At 36.1% G+C, this 18,589-nt stretch overlaps 1 protein-coding gene across 1 annotated transcript in view; it reads left to right on the top strand.

Moving 5' to 3' along the window:
• Window positions 1-819: 819 nt before the first annotated feature.
• Window positions 820-18,589, top strand: part of ANKRD12 (ankyrin repeat domain 12) — a 60,229-nt gene continuing 42,459 nt past the window's right edge. Inside the window, exons 1-3 of the mRNA XM_052660454.1 lie at window positions 820-947; window positions 9,119-9,266; window positions 16,896-16,964. Of these exons, the coding sequence (XP_052516414.1) occupies window positions 861-947; window positions 9,119-9,266; window positions 16,896-16,964 (304 nt within the window). The 5' untranslated portion in view covers window positions 820-860. The remainder of the gene's footprint in view (window positions 948-9,118; window positions 9,267-16,895; window positions 16,965-18,589) is intronic.

Raw genomic sequence — 18,589 nt, forward strand, 5'->3', positions numbered from 1 at the left:
ACTGTGTAGTGTGGGAGCAATTTTTAATTAATTTAACTTTCAACAACCCTGTGTGGCTAACAGACAGCAACACAGGTCTAGTCTACCTGTTTTGTATTGTAAAACCTATGTTTTGGAATTTTTTCTAGATCTCTCAAGCAAAAAGCTTCCAAGAGGCTCTTTGATCTGTTAAATCAGTTTGTAGAGCAGGAGACAGAAGACTGAACAAGTTGGAAAGAAAACAATACGTAAAGTGACAATTACAGTATGATAAGGATTAAATCAGTATATAGGCTATAGAGTTACTAAATACCTGGGGGTGTCTCAGAGTTCAGTGAGTGAAAAGAAACCACTCTGGGGATTTTAAGTAGTGAGGACTTTATTTAAAATAGCATTAGATGTTATAAAATTACTCATCATACCTAGAAATAATTAGAAACAATTTCCAGACCAATGCAGAACTACCAGAGAATCTGTTATGAGCTCCAGCTGCTGGAGCCATGCTGGGTGGGGTGACAAACACTTAACTTCCACTTCAACATGGCTGGTTACCCCAAAAGCTAAGGTTAGATACTAGTCTAGAGAACATGGAAAGCGATGTAATAGTAGTTTTCTTCTTTTCAGTGGCAAGCTGAATGGGCTTGAATAGGAGATCTTTAATTAAAAGCTTAGATCGTTAAATGAAAGCTTACTTTAGGCTAAGATAAACCTAAGAAATGACCTTATAGAGATGTAGAGGACACCAAATTGCACTAATTGTGGTGCATAAACTTTAAGTAGGTTTTATTGCATACCTTTACAAATAACCCTTATTTATCCATTCTTCACAGATCCAGGATGAGAAGACTGACAGAAGAAGCAGCTAGCTGAACAGCTATAAGATGCCCAAATCTGGGTTCACAAAACCAGTTCAGAGTGAAAATTCTGACAGTGACAGCAATATGGTAGAAAAACCATATGGAAGAAAGGTATATGATTATGCTAAAGATTTTGTCAACTCTTTGGAAATTGTGAAAAAAAACTCCTGATTTAGTATTTTTATTTACTTTTTAAAAAACTTCTCTAATTGTAGGTTTTATTTAATTTTGGGCATACCTAGAAGCTTGCCAGGTCTTAGTTCCCCTTCCAGGTGTTGAACCTGGCCCTCCGCAGTGAAGTAGTTAGATGTCCTAACCAATGAATTAGGGTGCCAGGGAATTCCCATGATTTAGTATTTTTAATATTAATAATTATCCATAAAACAAAAAGTAGTATGGAAGGCAAATCCTGGGGGTGAGATTGTTTCTCATTCCCTAAGATAACAAAATTACTAAGATTGCACAATTAACTTGGGAAATAATCATGGGGTGGGGGATCCAAGACTTCACAGTCATTTGTTATTTCTTCCCTCCGACTCCTGGTAACAAAACACACAAATACCGTAGCTATTCAGTTTCCCATGTCTGTAACTTTGGATAAATCTTACGTAATTTTTCCAACCTCAGTGTAATAGAGGACAGTGGTACTTTATAGAATCGTTGTGACAGTGAAATGACTAAAGTGTTGTATCTAATACAATGCTTGTTACACAGTAAGTACTCAATAAATGTTAACTGTTTTTGTTGTTCCTTATTAGTCCTTGCCAGTGATTCTGCCCTTTTACAACTATCCTTCTTCATTCCTATTTAATTTAGGCCCTCTAAACCTATATGATTGTATAGTGGAAGTGAGAAATAGATTTAAAGGGCTAGATCTGATAGGTAGAGTGTCTGATGAACTATGGACGGAGGTTCATGACATTGTACAGGAGACAAGGATCAAGACCGTCCCCATGGAAAAGAAATGCAAAAAAGCAAAATGGCTGTCTGGGGAGGCCTTACAAATAGCTGTGAAAAGAAGAGAAGCAAAAAGCAAAGGAGAAAAGGAAAGATATAAGCATCTGAATGCAGAGTTCCAAAGAATAGCAAGGAGAGATAAGAAAGCCTTCCTCAGCGATCAGTGCAAAGAAATCGAGGAAAACAACAGAGTGGGAAAGACTAGACATCTTGTCAAGAAAATTAGAGATACCAAGGGAACATTTCATGCAAAGATGGGCTCGATAAAGGACAGAAATGGTATGGACCTCACAGAAGCAGAAGATATTAAGAAGAGGTGGCAAGAATACACAGAAGAACTGTACAAAAAAGATCTTCAAGACCAAGATAATCACGATGGTGTGATCGCTCACCTAGAGCCAGACATCCTGGAATGTGAAGTCAAGTGGGCCTTAGAAAGCATCACTACGAACAAAGCCAGTGGAGGTGATGGAATTCCAGTTGAGCTATTTCAAATCCTGAAAGATGATGCTGTGAAAGTGCTGCACTCAATATGCCAGCAAATTTGGAAAACTCAGCAGTGGCCACAGGACTGGAAAAGGTCAGTTTTCATTCCAATCCCAAAGAAAGGCAATGCCAAAGAATGCTCAAACTACCACACAATTGCACTCATTTCACACGCTAGTAAAATAATGCTCAAAGTTCTCCAAGCCAGGCTTCAGCAATATGTGAACCGTGGACTTCCAGGTGTTCAAGCTGGTTTTAGAAAAGGCAGAGGAATCAGAGATCAAATTGCCAACATCCACTGGATCATGGAAAAAGCAAGAGAGTTCCAGAAAAACATCTATTTCTGCTTTATTGACTATGCCAAAGCCTTTGACTGTGTGGATCACAGTAAACTGTGGAAAATTCTGAAAGAGATGGGAATACCAGACCACCTGACCTGCCTCTTGAGAAACCTATATGCAGGTCAGGAAGCAACAGTTAGAACTGGCCATGGAACAACAGACTGGTTCCAAATAGGAAAAGGAGTCCGTCAAGGCTGTACATTGTCACCCTGCTTATTTAACTTATATGCAGAGTACATCATGAGAAACGCTGGGCTGGAAGAAGCACAAGCTGGAATCAAGATTGCTGGGAGAAATATCAATAACCTCAGATATGCAGATGACACCACCCTTATGGCAGAAAGTGAAGAGGAACTAAAAAGCCTCTTGATGAAAGTGAAAGAGGAGAGTGAAAAAGTTGGCTTAAAGCTCAACGTTCAGAAAACGAAGATCACGGTATCCGGTCCCATCACTTCATGGGAAATAGATGGGGAGACAGTGGAAACAGTGTCAGACTTTATTTTGGGTGGCTCCAAAATCACTGCAGATGGTGATTGCAGCCATGAAATTAAAAGACGCTTACTCCTTGGAAGGAAAGTTATGACCAACCTAGATAGTATATTCAAAAGCAGAGACATTACTTTGCCAACAAAGGTCCATCTAGTCAAGGCTATGGTTTTCCCAGTAGTAGATGTGAGAGTTGGACTGTAAAGAAGGCTGAGCACCGAAGAATTGATGCTTTTGAACTGTGGTGTTGGAGAAGACTCTTGAGAGTCCCTTGGACTGCAAGGAGGTCCACCCAGTCCATTCTGAAGGATATCAGCCCTGGGATTTCTTTGGAAGGAATGATGTAAAGCTGAAACTCCAGTACTTTGGCCACCTCATGCGAAGAGATGACTCATTGGAAAAGACTTTGATGCTGGGAGGGATTGAGGGCAGGAGGAGAAGGGGACGACAGAGGATGAGATGGCTGGATGACATCACGGACTCGATGGACGTGAGTCTGAGTGAACTCCGGGAGTTGGTGATGGACAGGGAGGCCTGGGGTGCTGCGATTCGTGGGGTCGCAAAGAGTCAGACACGACTGAGCGACTGAACTGAACTGGTCGACATTTACATAATCAGAAATGAAAACTGAGAAGAAATTTATGTGTTTTGTTTAATAATTGGTCTAAAAACTGTTACATGTTACGAATATATTTTTATGAAACTATATAATCCAAGACAGTATCAGGGAGAAGAGTGTCATTAGTTTTGCAAAATATCTTTAATGTTTGGCTTAACAGAAAGATATTGAACTTATTTGCTTCTGTAGTCCATGAGTTCAGCTATCTCTTGTCACATAGTCTCAAGAGTCAAATACACACTTTTTAGAGAATGGGAGACAAAGATACACTGACATCTTATGTGTAATTGTCAGCTTATTTCTGACCTTGCAGGTCCCCTGAAATAATCTAAGGGACCACACTTTGTGAACTTGTGTACCATTGTAGGAAGCCCACTAATGAAAGTGTTCAAGTGTACAGTGATGGGACAAAGGAGAAAAGCAGTCAGTTTATGGGTGTTCATGGGGTCTCACAGTGGAAAAGATATGTAATCTGGATTCTCATGGATAAGTACATATGTGACCAGCTGGAAAATGAGAGTAAGTAGTAGTCTTAAGCAGGAGATGTAAAAAAGACAAGAGTCTGTTAAAGTACTGCACCCAAAGTTAGGATGTAGCCTATGAAGGATGGAGGATAGGAAATAAGCTTTAGACAGGGACCAGTTCATTATGGCCTTGTGTTCCTTGGTAAAGATCTTGACATTTATCCTGTAGCCAGTGAGCCAAACGGAAGGGCCGTAGCAGAGATCAATAGTAGTATTTAAAAATCCGAGGAGGAGGCGGTATGGGCAGTGACTGTGAGGATAGAGAGAATTGGCAGTTCTGAAAGACACTGAATTACTGAGATTTACCTGTGTATGTAGAAAAGTGATCTGGGTCCACGCTGAGGTTGATTGGACTGTTCCCTGAGAGGGCACTCAGGAAAAGCAAGAGGTTGTTTCAGGAAGTGTGTTTGGTTTGTACTTGTTGAATGAAGTCAGAACATCCAATAGAGGTGTAAGTAGATATAACAAGAGTAGAGCTGAGAACAGCTAAAAGAAAATTAAAAGTATGAGAATTAGTGGAAACGTGACCTATAGGTATGATGATGTCATCCAAAGAGAATGGGGCAGGAGTGGAGGAGAGTATACCCTGAGGAATTCACACATTTTAGGAGGGGTCAGGAGAGGACAAGAGAGAAGCGGAGGTTGCACAGCCGAGAGTGGCCAGATGCCACAGCGGTGAATGGGAAAGATGAAGTTGTTGGGTTTTGTCAGTGGAGATACCTTACCGTGATCTGAGTAGAGGAAATCTCAGAGTTGTGGGGACAGGATGCAATGTTAGATTTGAGGAGAGAATTAGAACTTTCACTTCTCAATGCTGAAGTGTAGTGAAGGTTGCTTGATGTCAGTTTTTGGATTTGAATTTATAAGGCCAAAATTGTTGAAGCTTTTAGTCTTCTAGGTACTTGTTTTATTTTTTGATGATTGCCACTACATATGTAGTAGTCCTGAGCATTGCCTTCATAAAAGTGTGATTTCTTAAAACTGTAGAGGCAAGCAAAAAAGCAAAAACTTTTACTAATATATTTCTGTTAAAAACATTCCTTAGGTAAGTTAAGAATGCTTACTAATCATTAGGTTTATAAAATAAATAGGAATACAAACTATTAAATTCTTTAGTTATTAACAGTTGGCTTACCCAAAGGGATATATTTAATTGTTCTCAGCCTCAGTTTAATCATTCAGTGTTTTTTCAAGAGCACACATGTGTTTGTGTAAGAGTCAGAAGCCCTTCTGAAGCAGTGTGCATGGTGCTTAGTATTGCCATGCTCCGGATCTCTGAGCAGCTTGACATCCAAAGCTGCTGGTGGAAGTAATTTTCTTTCATTTTAAATAAATATTTGACAGCTTAAGAGAGGAAGGGCAGTAATATCCATTCTCAGTTTTTTGCTTATGCTATATGTTACTACTGTTTCTTATGACAAAATTAGAGGGGAGGAGAGAAGCCGACATGATTATCTTTTTTCACTTATTTATTTGCAAAGCATATTCTTAGGATTGTCTTTTCTTAGTGAGTTATTGGCCTTGAAGCCAATTTCTAGCTTCTGCTGAGTTTTTCCTTCCATAAAATTTTTAGAAATGAATCTGTAGTTGTTCTCTTATGTAAATAGAGACCATATTTATAGCATAATATAACACAAAACATTGCTGTTAAGAGATTTCTAAATTTAAAAATAACATGAACCAAAATTTAATTTCTTAAATACATTCAAATAGATTATATTTTAAATAATAATTCCATAGCAATATGCTTTTTATATAAAGTGATTTTTATTACCTTAGTAAGTATCACAATAGTTAGGGGTTCATCAAAAATACCTACTCAAAATTCTCCAAATATTTTATCCTTTTACTGACAATCTGTGGGATTTTTCCCCCATTGGTTTTAGTTTAGAAATTTTTCCACTGAAACATTTCTAGCTGTAAGTTGGTGTTCATAATTTGCAAAGCAGTATCTTTTATCAAACATTTTCTGATAGTCTAAATCTTGAGTTACGTTCATGAAGCGTGAAAGAGTGAATGTTAATCATCTACCTTTTCATCATCAGTGAAGGTTCAGTCTTCATTATCTCTTGTCCTCTCCACCTGATAATTGAGAACTTTTTTTTATTCAAATAATGTAATACATGTTCACTGTAGAAAAATTTAAAAATATATAAGCATAATGAAAATAGAAATTGCTTTGTTTGAGATGAAGGATCTTGAGGTTTTACTCTACCCTATTTGCAGGCTAATTAGTTTCATGGACTCTAGTGAAGACATGAGACTCCTGGGTCAGATAAAAAGGAAAGTTTTTTTCACATAGCCATAGCAGTAGCCATGTATCAGTGTTTGTGTCTGTTGTCAGAGCCCTATTTCTCACAAAGGGATGTAGTGAAGGCCAGTGACAACTACATATACAGTGGATTGTGTAACAGGAGAGGAACCCCAAATCTTTTTAATGGGAGGTAAATCTACCTGACCTTAGCCCTAAAGAGAGATGTTATATATTGAACAGTGAACAGACTTAATCTACCCTTTGCTGCAGAGGAAGACACTGTCTCTGCCTTATCTACCTGACCTTAGCCCTAAAGAGAAAAGTTATATATTGAACAGTGAACAGACCTAATCTACCCTTTGCTGCAGAGGAAGACACTGTTGCTGTCTTCCAAGGCTGTTCTGTATACAGATAACTTTGAAAAGATAGAACAAAGGGATTTATTTAGTGCTTCTGTTTGCTAGATGTACAGAAATGCAAGAAAGCCATGGTGGCTTGTCTCCCAGCACACCTGTAATGCCATTACCCACAGATAGCCATTAACATTTTGATTTGTATCCTTCAAAGGTTTATATATGTATATATATTTTAAATTATCTCCAGGTAAATTTATACTTCTTTTTTTCTATCTTCTTGAGTTGGTAAAGACTACCAGCACCTTGTTTAGTATCAGCAGTGATAGAAGGTCATTCTTGGCTAACTGTTAATACTTTCATGCTGTGTGTGATGGCTGTTGTAGATTATTTTAGGAAAAACATTACTGTAAATGAAAAGCACTTAACATTTTAAAATGAAAAAAATCTGTTAAGTTTATTATGTCATCGTATGAAAGAAGAATGTGCCAGTGACCCTCTCCTGAATAGACAAGAGTATTTATATTATTAACATATAAATACTATTTGATAATACAGAAATTTCAGGACAATCAGAAGTAACTATTTCATTTGAGAGTTACTTTCCCCAGATCTGAAAATAGTTTTTAGTGTTAAAATTCTCACAAAAACACTTTTTGGGTAACAGTTTTACTTGAGAACAGAGTAAGTTTGTAGCAGGTAAGAATATTCACACTTAAAGTGAAAGTCGCTCAGTTGTGTCCAACTCTTTAGGATACCATGGACTATAGCCTGCCAGGCTATCCAGGCAACAATACTGGAATGGGTACCCGCTCCCTTCTCCAGGGGATCTTCCCAACCCAGGGATTGAACCTAGGTCTCCTGCATTGCGGGTGGATTCTTTACTGTCTGAGCCACCAGGGAAGCCCAAGAATACTGGAATGGGTAACCTGTCCCTTCTCTGGAGGATCTTCCTGACCCAGGAATTGAACTGGGGTCACCTGCAGCAGGTGGATTCTTTACCAGCTGGGCTATCTTACAAGCCCTGTATGAATATTCACACTAGTCACCAAATTATCACATAGGAGGACATGATTGATATAGTCTTGCGAACACTTTTCATGTAATATATTTACATGGTTTCTTTTAACTTGTTTATGTCAAGGAACAGTATCATAACATATATGCAAGGTAGAAGGAACTTCTTAATGTTTTTCTTAGATTCTTTTGTTAATAACAAAATACTTGTATTTTCTAAGGCAGATCTCTTGAACTTTGTTGGCTAACCTTTTATTAATCATGCCTTTTTACTTCTGATACTTGGACATCTGGGGCCTCACTGACCTTGGGCAGACTATCCTTCCCAGGGCCACTCAGTTCCCAGAGAAAATAAATAGCTCATTTGTGACCACAGCTTTCATTTGCAAACCAGCAATCCAGGGTTCATCCCTAACCACCAGCTCTAGCAACTCTCATACTCTGGACCACTGTCCCCCTGCCCTGATGGTTACCCCAGAATAACCGTCAGGTACCAGACAACTAGAGAAGTGACACGTATACCCCAGACCCTGCACAAGTTACTTGGACTAGCCAGCCCTAAACCTGCTTGCTCTCCTAGCCTTTTCCTGTGGAAGCCACACTAAAGCTTCCGCTTGCCTGCCTTTCCCTCCCTCTGCCTCCTGAACTGGCTAGGTGCTTCCCCAGGAGAAACTGCATTGCACATGTGACATGCCCTCTTTTCTCGGGAGCTGTGAGTGACAAACTCTTGCCACTGGCAGTGGTCTCCTGACCTGTTGGCCTCACTATGCCAGAATAATAATAAAATTGACCATTTAAAACAGCATTGTAAGCAAAAGGCATGCCTGTGAAGCTCCATTTCATTAGCAGAAGTGAAAAGACAGCTCAAGAGGATTTTCCTTTACACCTGGGAAATGATTTGATGGTTTTATTTTTCAGTAATCTTCACTACTCAGTTCAATCTAGAATTCTTTTTCTGATTTATATATTTGTTTATTGGATGATGTCTGTCTTAGACATAGAGTTCTGTTATTCAAGATACTTTGTTTTACTGTTATTTAAAATTATATTACTAAATGAAAGGGAATATGAAACAATTTAGAAAACATGTTGTTGAAAGTGGCCCTTGAGGACATTGAATATGATGGTAGTTTGTAATACCCTTTCAACTTTTGTGTATGAAAATTTCCTTCATAAAGTATTTTTTAATACTGTACTGCTTAGCTAGTATCATTAAAACTTTATTCATGTTTTATTTTTTAATAGAGTAAAGACAAGATTGCATCCTATAGCAAAACTCCAAAAATTGATCGAAATGATGTGGGCAAGGAGATGAAAGAGAAATCATCCATGAAACGTAAACTTCCTTTTACCATCAGCCCATCAAGAAATGAAGAACGAGATTCAGACACAGGTAGGAAAATTTGTTGTTTTCTAGTAAAATTATCTTTTTTTACTGTGATTTTATCATTTCTCTTACACTACATTTTATAGAGAAATATTTGTATTTTGGAATTTCAGGTTTATCATTGGGGCAGAAATTCATATATTCCTTGCCCAAGTATAATTTCTATCATATATAAAAGCAGTTTTTTTCTTAGTCTCAGTGTTACAGACCTCTTATCATTTTCTGAACTTGATTTCTTGGGGAGCATTTCATTGTTGAAAATTTACTCGGTTATGTGGATCTTTGATGTGGTAAATTTGAGAAAGAGTTGTTCAGTTTTTGTGGACAACGTATTGAACCCACCAAAGGAGAAAAAGCTTAAACATTTTAGATTCAGAAACGAGTCAGAAATATGTCCCTTCCAAAAAAAGAAGAAAAATATTAAGGCTGCCTCAGTCCAATTCATAGTACTTTTTTCCTCAAAACTCTCACTATATCAGGAATGATACTTGACATCAGTCAATCCCAGTTATTCATGATAGATTAGAACCTTATGACCACTGTCTATAAATACTAGGTTGTATTTTAGCCCTAAGATAGTCATTTCCTAAAACTCATATAAACTTGAATGTTTGTTATATGTTTATCATAATCGTTTTATCCCCTGAATGAAGTATTAATAATGAACTGTTCTTAAGAATGTTTGTTTTTAGTTTCACTCACAGAAAAAAATCAGTATTACATTCTAAATATATGTACAGAGATTGTATCCTACTTTTATCTTTCTAGCTACCTTAGTCATCAGTATAGAAACAATCTTGACTCCAGAATCTTTGAAAATATCCTAAGGACTTTTGAAATGCGTTATACTAATATAGTTTAGAAAATAACCTAATTTTAGTGTACACTTTTGGTAGCAGCTAGGTTTCCTTTTGTGTATTTGGCTATTTCTCTTAGCTTGAATTAGAAGTTTTTCTTAAACACTTAATGCCATTTTTAAACCTTAAAAATTGCTTTTTTTTTTTTTTGAGTAATTAAGAAATTATGTGCTTTGTTCATTTTAAGTTACTGCCTTCTAAAGGTTTGGATTCTTTTGTTTTTTTGAAGCCTGGCCCTCCTTATTTTTCAGCATTGTTTTCAAGGTTATGAGGTCATTTAGCTGAGAAGAAGGTGCTTATGTGCCTTCAGATACACAGGCTTTAATTTCTCTCAGACTTTCTCCTTGGAAGTCCTTCTGCTAGTCATTTTTAAAGTACTTAGAAAATAAATAAATAAATAAATAAAGTACTTACATTAACTATGTTGTTTTCCAGTGACAGTGTTCTCCTACTAGTAGTTTGAAGAAGGGACTTAGAAAAATTCAAAGGTTGTAAACATGTTTTTCAAAATATATAAGATTTCAAAATAACACACTTCCCAGGAGAACCCTTGTTATTAGGTCAGCTGGGTTATTTGTCTTTCATTTAGTGTAAAATAAAGAAGAAAGACTTAGGAACACATGAACTTTAGGCACTGAATGAACATGGTCTGATTCATATTTTATTGATGGGATATAATGCTTTTCTCTGCTACAGTCTTTCCACTATTTGAATTTAATAGGGGGCATTGTAGCTCTCTCTCAGACTTGCATAGTATGAACATTTTTTTTAAAAAGGTCACACGCTAACGTTAAAGAAGATTTTGATGTATTTAAACGTATATCTGTAGTTTTGGTAGTCTGAATTTATAAATTTTAGTAAGTAACAGATGAACGCCTTAGTTCCACATGAACACACATAAACACACATCCAAAGCATTGAGAAGAATTTCCCCAGGCCCAAGGAAAAATGTCTTATTTACAATTAAGCTGTCTTATTTTCATAATTTTAAAAAAGAGTCCAGAGTACCATTAATGGCTGTTTTAAATATGAATGATAATTATAGCACCAAAACTCATATATGACATTGATCTTTTTATGAAATAATAGTAGTTAAGGAAATAGAGTTTATAATGACTGAGAAAATTATCATTGGTTGAATCATACAAGGGCTTCCTTGGTGGCTCAGCTGGTAAAGAATCCACCTGCAATGCGGGAGACCTGGGTTCGATCCCTGGATTGGAAAGATGCCCTGGAGAAGGGAAAGGCTACCTGCTCCAGTATTCTGGCCTGGAGAATTCCGTGGACTGTATAGTCCATGGGGTCGCAGAGAGTCACACACGACTGAGCAACTTACACTTTCATGAACTCATACAAATTGGTCACTGATTTAGAATAGGAACTTGCTTTAGTTTGTCTAAGTTATAGAACTATCTTGATATAACAACATATGCTAAAAACTAAATTTGTTAACATTTGACTTATTCTTTCTTTTGGCATTTATTCAATATAAATAATTATTGAGAATGAAAACTATCTTCAAGTATATTTCTCTCAACTTTTTTTTGGGGGGGGGTTATTTTATTTTTTTTAATTTTACTTTATTTTACTTTACAATACTGTATTGGTTTTGCCATACATTGACATGAATCCACCACGGTTGTATACAAGCGCCCAATCCTGAATCCCCCTCCCACCTCCCACCCCATATCATCTCTCTGGATCATCCCCATGCACCAGCCCCAAGCATCCTGTATCCTGTATCGAACATAGACTGGCACTTCGGTTGGTGGGAATGCAAACTAGTACAGCCACTATGGAAAACAGTGTGGAGATTCCTTAAAAAATTGCAAATAGAGCTGCCTTATGACCCAGCAATCCCACTGCTGGGCATACACACCGAGGAAACCAGAATTGAAAGAGACACATGTACCCCAATGTTCATTGCAGCACTGTTTATAATAGCCAGGACATGGAAACAACCTAGATGTCCATCAGCAGACGAATGGATAAGAAAGCTGTGGTACATATACACAATGGAGTATTACTTAGCCATTAAAAAGAATACATTTGAATCAGTTCTAATGAGATGGATGAAACTGGAGCCTATTATACAGAATGAAGTAAGCCAGAAAGAAAAACACCAATACAGTATACTGACACATATAAACAGAATTCTCTCAACTTTTAATAGAAAAAACAGGAAAGTACTGTCAGGTAATAAAGGATTTGTTTAATTATGGTAAACCCTGAGGAAATACCTTTTACTGTTAAAAATAATATTGTAGAAGAATAAGCAGTATGGAAAGATGTTCATAGTATACAAATTGAAAAAACAGGTTATGAAATAATATGTACTGTTTGATTGCATTATGTCATATTCTTTATATTTGTCTATATGCCTATGCACATAAAACAGATATTAACACACATACAGAAAGAGAAAATTGTTTAAATATAAACACTGTTTCATTGTAGAACTAAACCTAAACCTAGTGAGTTATTAAGGGTCCTGAATAAAAATGTAAATATTATAAACCCTGAGTTAGTGAAAAGTAAAAGAAAAAGGAATGGGGGAAAAGGAGAAAAAGCTGAGTGCTACTCAGCTCATCTTCTCTCATGTCAAGGGATTAACTGAAATTGCCTAAAACTGAAATTTTTTTTCAAAATTATTGCTTAAAACTTCTAATCTTTCCTTATTTAAAATTTTATCTGTGTGTTTATAAATATGCCTGTGTTTATATTTTAGCATATGAATCTCTTGTAGAGAAGTGATTCCTTTAGTTCCTTTTCTTTTTATGTTGGATTAAAGTTAATCTTACAGATTTTTATTTAAAGACTGCACATGTGTGTGGTATTTTCTTCCTCTTACATAAATTGATTTCTCTCTCTCTCTCCCCTGATCCCTCTGTCTTTACATACATTTAGAAAGGTACTTTGCATGATACTCAGGAGATGTTAACATGTTGTTTCCAGGATTGGGGATGACTTGTTACTTTCTTCTTTGTATTTTTTTATATGCCTTAAATGTTTAACATGACAGACATACATTATTTTTATAAAACAACCATTATTATTTTTTAAAGACATTCATATTGTCCAAGAAAGATTCAGTGATTCTTATAATCCGCAATAATGCCATCAACCAGATGAGTCATTCGTAGTCTTCATTTTGAGATAGCCTAGTATGTCTTAAACTCTTTAAATCCTCAATTATTTCATGTTTATTAATTTTTTAAAAGATAGCAGTTTCTGGAAAAGTAGTTGCTTAACTAGACAGATAAAATTTGGGGGGAAATTACAGCATAATTCGAAGTGTTGCCCATGAGTTTTTATAGCTATATCATAATTGTCTTCATTTCAACAAATCTCCAGCATAACTGCTTTTATCATTCCAGTATCTATCCCACATCGTCCTATCCTATTAGAGAATTTCTATAAATCTTGTCCCATGAAATGTTAAGAGGCTTGTCTATACAGTAACTCACTGTATAGTAAGCCTTACTTCCATAGACTCAGTGAGTTACTGTATAGACAAGAAAACAAATTGTTTCTTTACAGCTATGTCGTCAGCTTGCTTTATCACCATTTTTTAGCTTTTACTTTCAGTCTTTCCCAGACATCCGGAATCCAGACAAAATAAGTTGTTATAGTTATAATAGAGAGAAGTCAGACCCTAGTGTTTCTTATCAGGGGCTGTTGAGTCTGACAGACCAGTGTTGAGTTCTTGCTCTGGCCAGATTACCTGAGTTCCTCATAAGTCCCATTTGTCTCATCTGTAAAAGTGCATATATAATACCAACTTCAGAAATTGTGATCTCTGAGTGACATAACATATAAAATCAGTTTGTAGTATATTAATTAAAATAGAAAACTGACTTAGAGATTTTTCATCTACTGCAGTAAGAGCAGGCATAGGCAGTGCAGCAGTTCAGTAATACCGAAAGGACTAGGTTCCTTTCGTATTTCTGCTCTGCCACCCTTAGCTTGTATATAGGCTTTGTCCTTCAACATTTTGCCTTATAGTAACAGGACATCCTTCCTGGGCAGGAAAGACCAGTGATGCTTTTGCCTGCACCTCAACTGGTTAGGCTGTGCTAGTTTCAGGAAAGTCTGAAAAGTTGAATATTTTTGAGCTGGGTATATTGTCACTCTAATCAAAGTTGGGGTATTCCTATTAATAGGAAGAGGATAATGAATATTTAAAGTAGGCACCTTATAATACTGATATGGCTTCCCTGGTCGCTCACTGTTAAGAGAATCTGCCTGCCAATGCAAGAGACATGAGTTTGATTCTTGGGTTGGGAAGACCCCTTGGAGAAGGAAATAGCAACCTACTCCAGTATTCTTGCCCGGAAAATCCCATGGACAGAGGATCCTGCCAGGCTACAGTCAGTGGGGCCACAAAAGAGTTGAATAAGACTTAGCAACTAAACAGCAACAAAATATTAATAACTGATAACTGCTGTTATCTTTAATAGTTGGCTAATGTTTCTACTGAGTGGACTTTATTCCTCCTCTGTCCACCATAAAATCATACTAATTTTCTTTCCTAGCCTAATGGCATTCATTGGATGCCATAAGAGTTCTTTAACATGAAAGTACTGAACTTGACTGCTTGAGGCTACACAGGAGTGAGTCTCTTTTTGGCCTCCAGCCTACATTTGAATTATTTTGTTGTGAATAATGCCATAAGAGTATCGTTCCAGATTGTGTTTTTGTTATACCCTGAATTTTTTCTTTCTTATTCATTCCAAGAGTAGGGTTATAGGGTTAAAAGGATACAATGTTTCTATGATATTTCTCTAAAATAATTATATGTAGTTACAGAGTCTTCCAGCAGTACATTTGTGTTCTTTACATCAGGGCAGTTGCTTTTTTTTTTTAGGTTTGATAGATCTAATTATCTATAGTGATAAACCAGTAGTGTTTCATTTTAGTTTGCATGTTTAAGTAAAAAAAAAAATACAACATTCTTTTTAAAAAATGTTTATTTCTTCTTATAAGCATTATCTATTTGCTTATTGTGTTTTTTCTAGTGGCATATGTAAGTAATGTGTGAATAAATGTGGAAGGAGAAGATGCATAGAGGCACAGTATGCTCCATTCCCCAAGGCCATGGTCGCAGTTGTAGAGTGTGTTCACATCCTCTGAATTCAGTCTCTGCTGGCCATCCATTAAGGCCTGCTTTCCTGAGGCTTTGATCCCATTGAAGGACCTACCCTATTTAATGACTCAAGCAACTTTGGAGAAGACAACTTTAAAAAAAAAAACCCAAATGTTATTTTTCTGATAACTGTGTTAAAAGTAACAGATAAAATTAGTGTTTTGCTTAATAAGGATACTCATCTTTTGGTGATTTTCATGGAGATAGTCTATTATAGATTTATTTTTGTCCCTTCCCCCTGATAATTTTCTAGCTCCTTAATTAAATCTTTATAGAATACATATACAGATGCCCCAAATATGAGCATACTTATTTGAGTAAAAGCCAGTGGGTATGTGGGGCCAGGATAGATTAATTACTTCCAAAGGAAGGTTTGGATAAACTATTAAACTACTTCCTTACATTAATGAATATAATTGAAAGCAAGTTTATTTTATCCACTATTCTTTAATTGATCGCAGTAATATGATCTGCTTTCACTTATCCATTTAATTCAGTTTGTTGGTGCAACATATTAGTTGCCACTTTGCTTTGCAACCTGTGGAGGTCTTTTTAAATTTTTGTTTATCTTGAAATGTCAAATATTCTTCATAGAATTCTTCTAGTTGTTAACTTAATGGTTTTGTTAACAATTACAAAAAGCAAATGTAATTGTTTATTGAAAGGCTTGTGATTCAATCTGTTTACCCATTGGCTCTAGAATTGGTCTAAATGTTATTTTATTAATCATTTCCCTTTCAATTGAGTGAACTTCCTCATCACTAAACTTTTAGGCTTATTTTTTTTTTTTGCAAATGTTATGTTTAGGAGTTATTTGTTCTCTAAATTTTTTCCCCCAATATTTTTGTTTTTTACTTATACCTAACTGAACTCATGAATAATGTTTATAGTAATCATTCTGGAAAGAAAACTATGAGCCAATAAATTGAGATTGTAAAGATTAGAATAATATTATTTTAAGTTATAGTAGCATTTATTTGTAAGTAAAAATATTTGCTCTGGCCGTACTGTCAAAAATCAGTTCTCCATATTCTTAATTGTCTAATTTATTGAGTTGTTAGGCAGCATTCCATTTCTTAGCTGATAAATTTTGTTTTGCTTTAGCCTGCTTTCTTTCTAAGAGGTGGTCAGTGTAATAATTCATAGTATTTGAAATGTTCATAGTCTTATAGAAATACTTGGTCTGGAATGATACTGTAGTCCAAAATGTTCTATTGTCTTCTGAGTAGTTTTGGCATTCGTAGAACAAAAAGGATGATTCAAGTCTTTATTCAAGTTCTGTAAAGGCAAATTCTAAACAGAAAAGCAGTTAAGAGTACTGTCTGTTTTATCAATATTCAGAGATTGAAAAAATATTCTAAAGAAAGATGATATGTTTTAATAAGCAGCCTCAGTAATAACTGTTACCGCAACCTACATAGTTGACTTTTTTAGCTGTAAGACTAAAGAAACTGAAATCTTAGGTATTGGCCAAACCTGTGTTTTAAATGTACTTTTGGCTTTACCTTAAAAATAATCTTTTGGAAAAACAGTGATACATCATTGTGGTCTTTTGAAAAATGTTGGTTTGTTGAATTCTGCATTTCCCTTCGTATGCTTTTTTCTCTTCTCCTGTCTCTTCTCATTCTGTAGATTCAGACCCAGGACATACAAGTGAGAATTGGGGGGAGAGACTTATATCTTCTTACAGGACATGCTCAGGTAACTAGATTATCAGGGGTTCCTGTTAGCCAGTGGTTTCTGTCACATTTATAATTAATTCTTGTACTATAAATAACTTATTTTCAAACCAGCATATAGATGTCTGTGGTTGAATAAGTGACTATATGAGTGACATAAAATTTTCCAGCCTCATTTGAGAGCTCCCATGTACCATGTCCAAGACATGTTCTGTGTGGATGCTGCAAGCAGGATCCTGCACAGCCACTCAGGCATGCAGCACAGCTGGGGACCCATTCATGTAGAAGAGTATGAGAGCTGTACACCTTGGAGCTGTGCTGAGCAGTGACCCCTGTGGGAACGTGCCCTGGTCCTCCATCTCTTAGCTGTACGCCCTTCACATGTTATACCACACATAGTGATTTTCGTAGACAGTGTCATCTTACTCTTCAAGCATGCAGTGTTTTTAAAAACATTAAAAATTTTTTCAGTTGACCTCTTTAGTCTGTTGACTTTTTTACTGCCCCTGTTGAATTTTAAAATGAATTAAAACACCAAGTTTCCTGGAGAAATGCCATCAAAGAGTAAATGTATCCCATAGTATGTGAAAACTAAATTAGCTAGGTGTTTTGATTCTTTTTTTTTTTAAACTTTAATTAGCTTAGATTCTTATCTCTGAACTTTTTAAATGTAAAATATTGTTTAGTCCCTCAGTGTCCAGTTTTTAGCATATGACCTTTAACTGTAAAAACTAAAAATTTCTGTTCCTAATATACTTTGTATTTAATTTATGAATTTGTGGAGTTGGTATACAGCGAAGTAATTATTCTTAAAATTATCCCAAAAACTGTCAATTGACCTGATAAGTCAGTAATACTTAGTTATCAAAATTTGGCAATGGCTTGTCTACAGTTAGCATTAAATTGAACAGATCTATACTTATTGTGGAGTTAGTGGTACTTTCCTAAAATGGGGCCCCTGAGTACCAAGGCACACCTAAAAGAGCGGTATGTGATGAAATTGCCTGTGGTCTGAGGGTCATGGCTGGAAATCAGAAGATGTAAGCACTCGCCTGTCAGAAACTAAATATTGCAAAACCATCTGTATTTGAATTGTGGCTCCCATGGTTTCATTCCTTATACTGTGACTGCTTTGTGGGAAAATGTCATATTTCTGAGACACTGGTAGGCTTATGAACTAGTTCCCCAAGAAAAACATTTTTGTCTCTTCTCAGTATACTTAATTGAGATGTGACAGTGTTGAGTTTTCTGTTTATTCTGATAAGACATGGGAAGAAAGCACTAATTTTCAGGATTATAAGACTGAGATATCTCTGTAATTCTAAAGGTCCTCTGAACCTTGAAGTAAAGCATACTGGATTGTTGAAAAGGCTGTATCTGTTTTTCTTTAGTCTTAAGTGAACCACCTGGATTTTTCTTTAAAAATCTCTTCCAAGGTGGTCTTCCCTGGTGGTCCAGTTGTTAAGAATCCATGCTTTCACAGTTTTGTTGAATGGTTTCGACATGAAAAAGCACACTTTGGGACATACTAATCTAAGATTTTTTGATTTTTTAAAATGGTATAAAGTTATCTCTAATCTATCCTACACCAGCTACTGTTTACCTATCTTATTTTCATATCTCATGTAAAGCATGAACTCAAGACAG

Source organism: Budorcas taxicolor, chromosome 22 (assembly GCF_023091745.1).
Source record: "Budorcas taxicolor isolate Tak-1 chromosome 22, Takin1.1, whole genome shotgun sequence".
Classification (NCBI taxonomy): Eukaryota; Metazoa; Chordata; class Mammalia; order Artiodactyla; family Bovidae; genus Budorcas; species Budorcas taxicolor.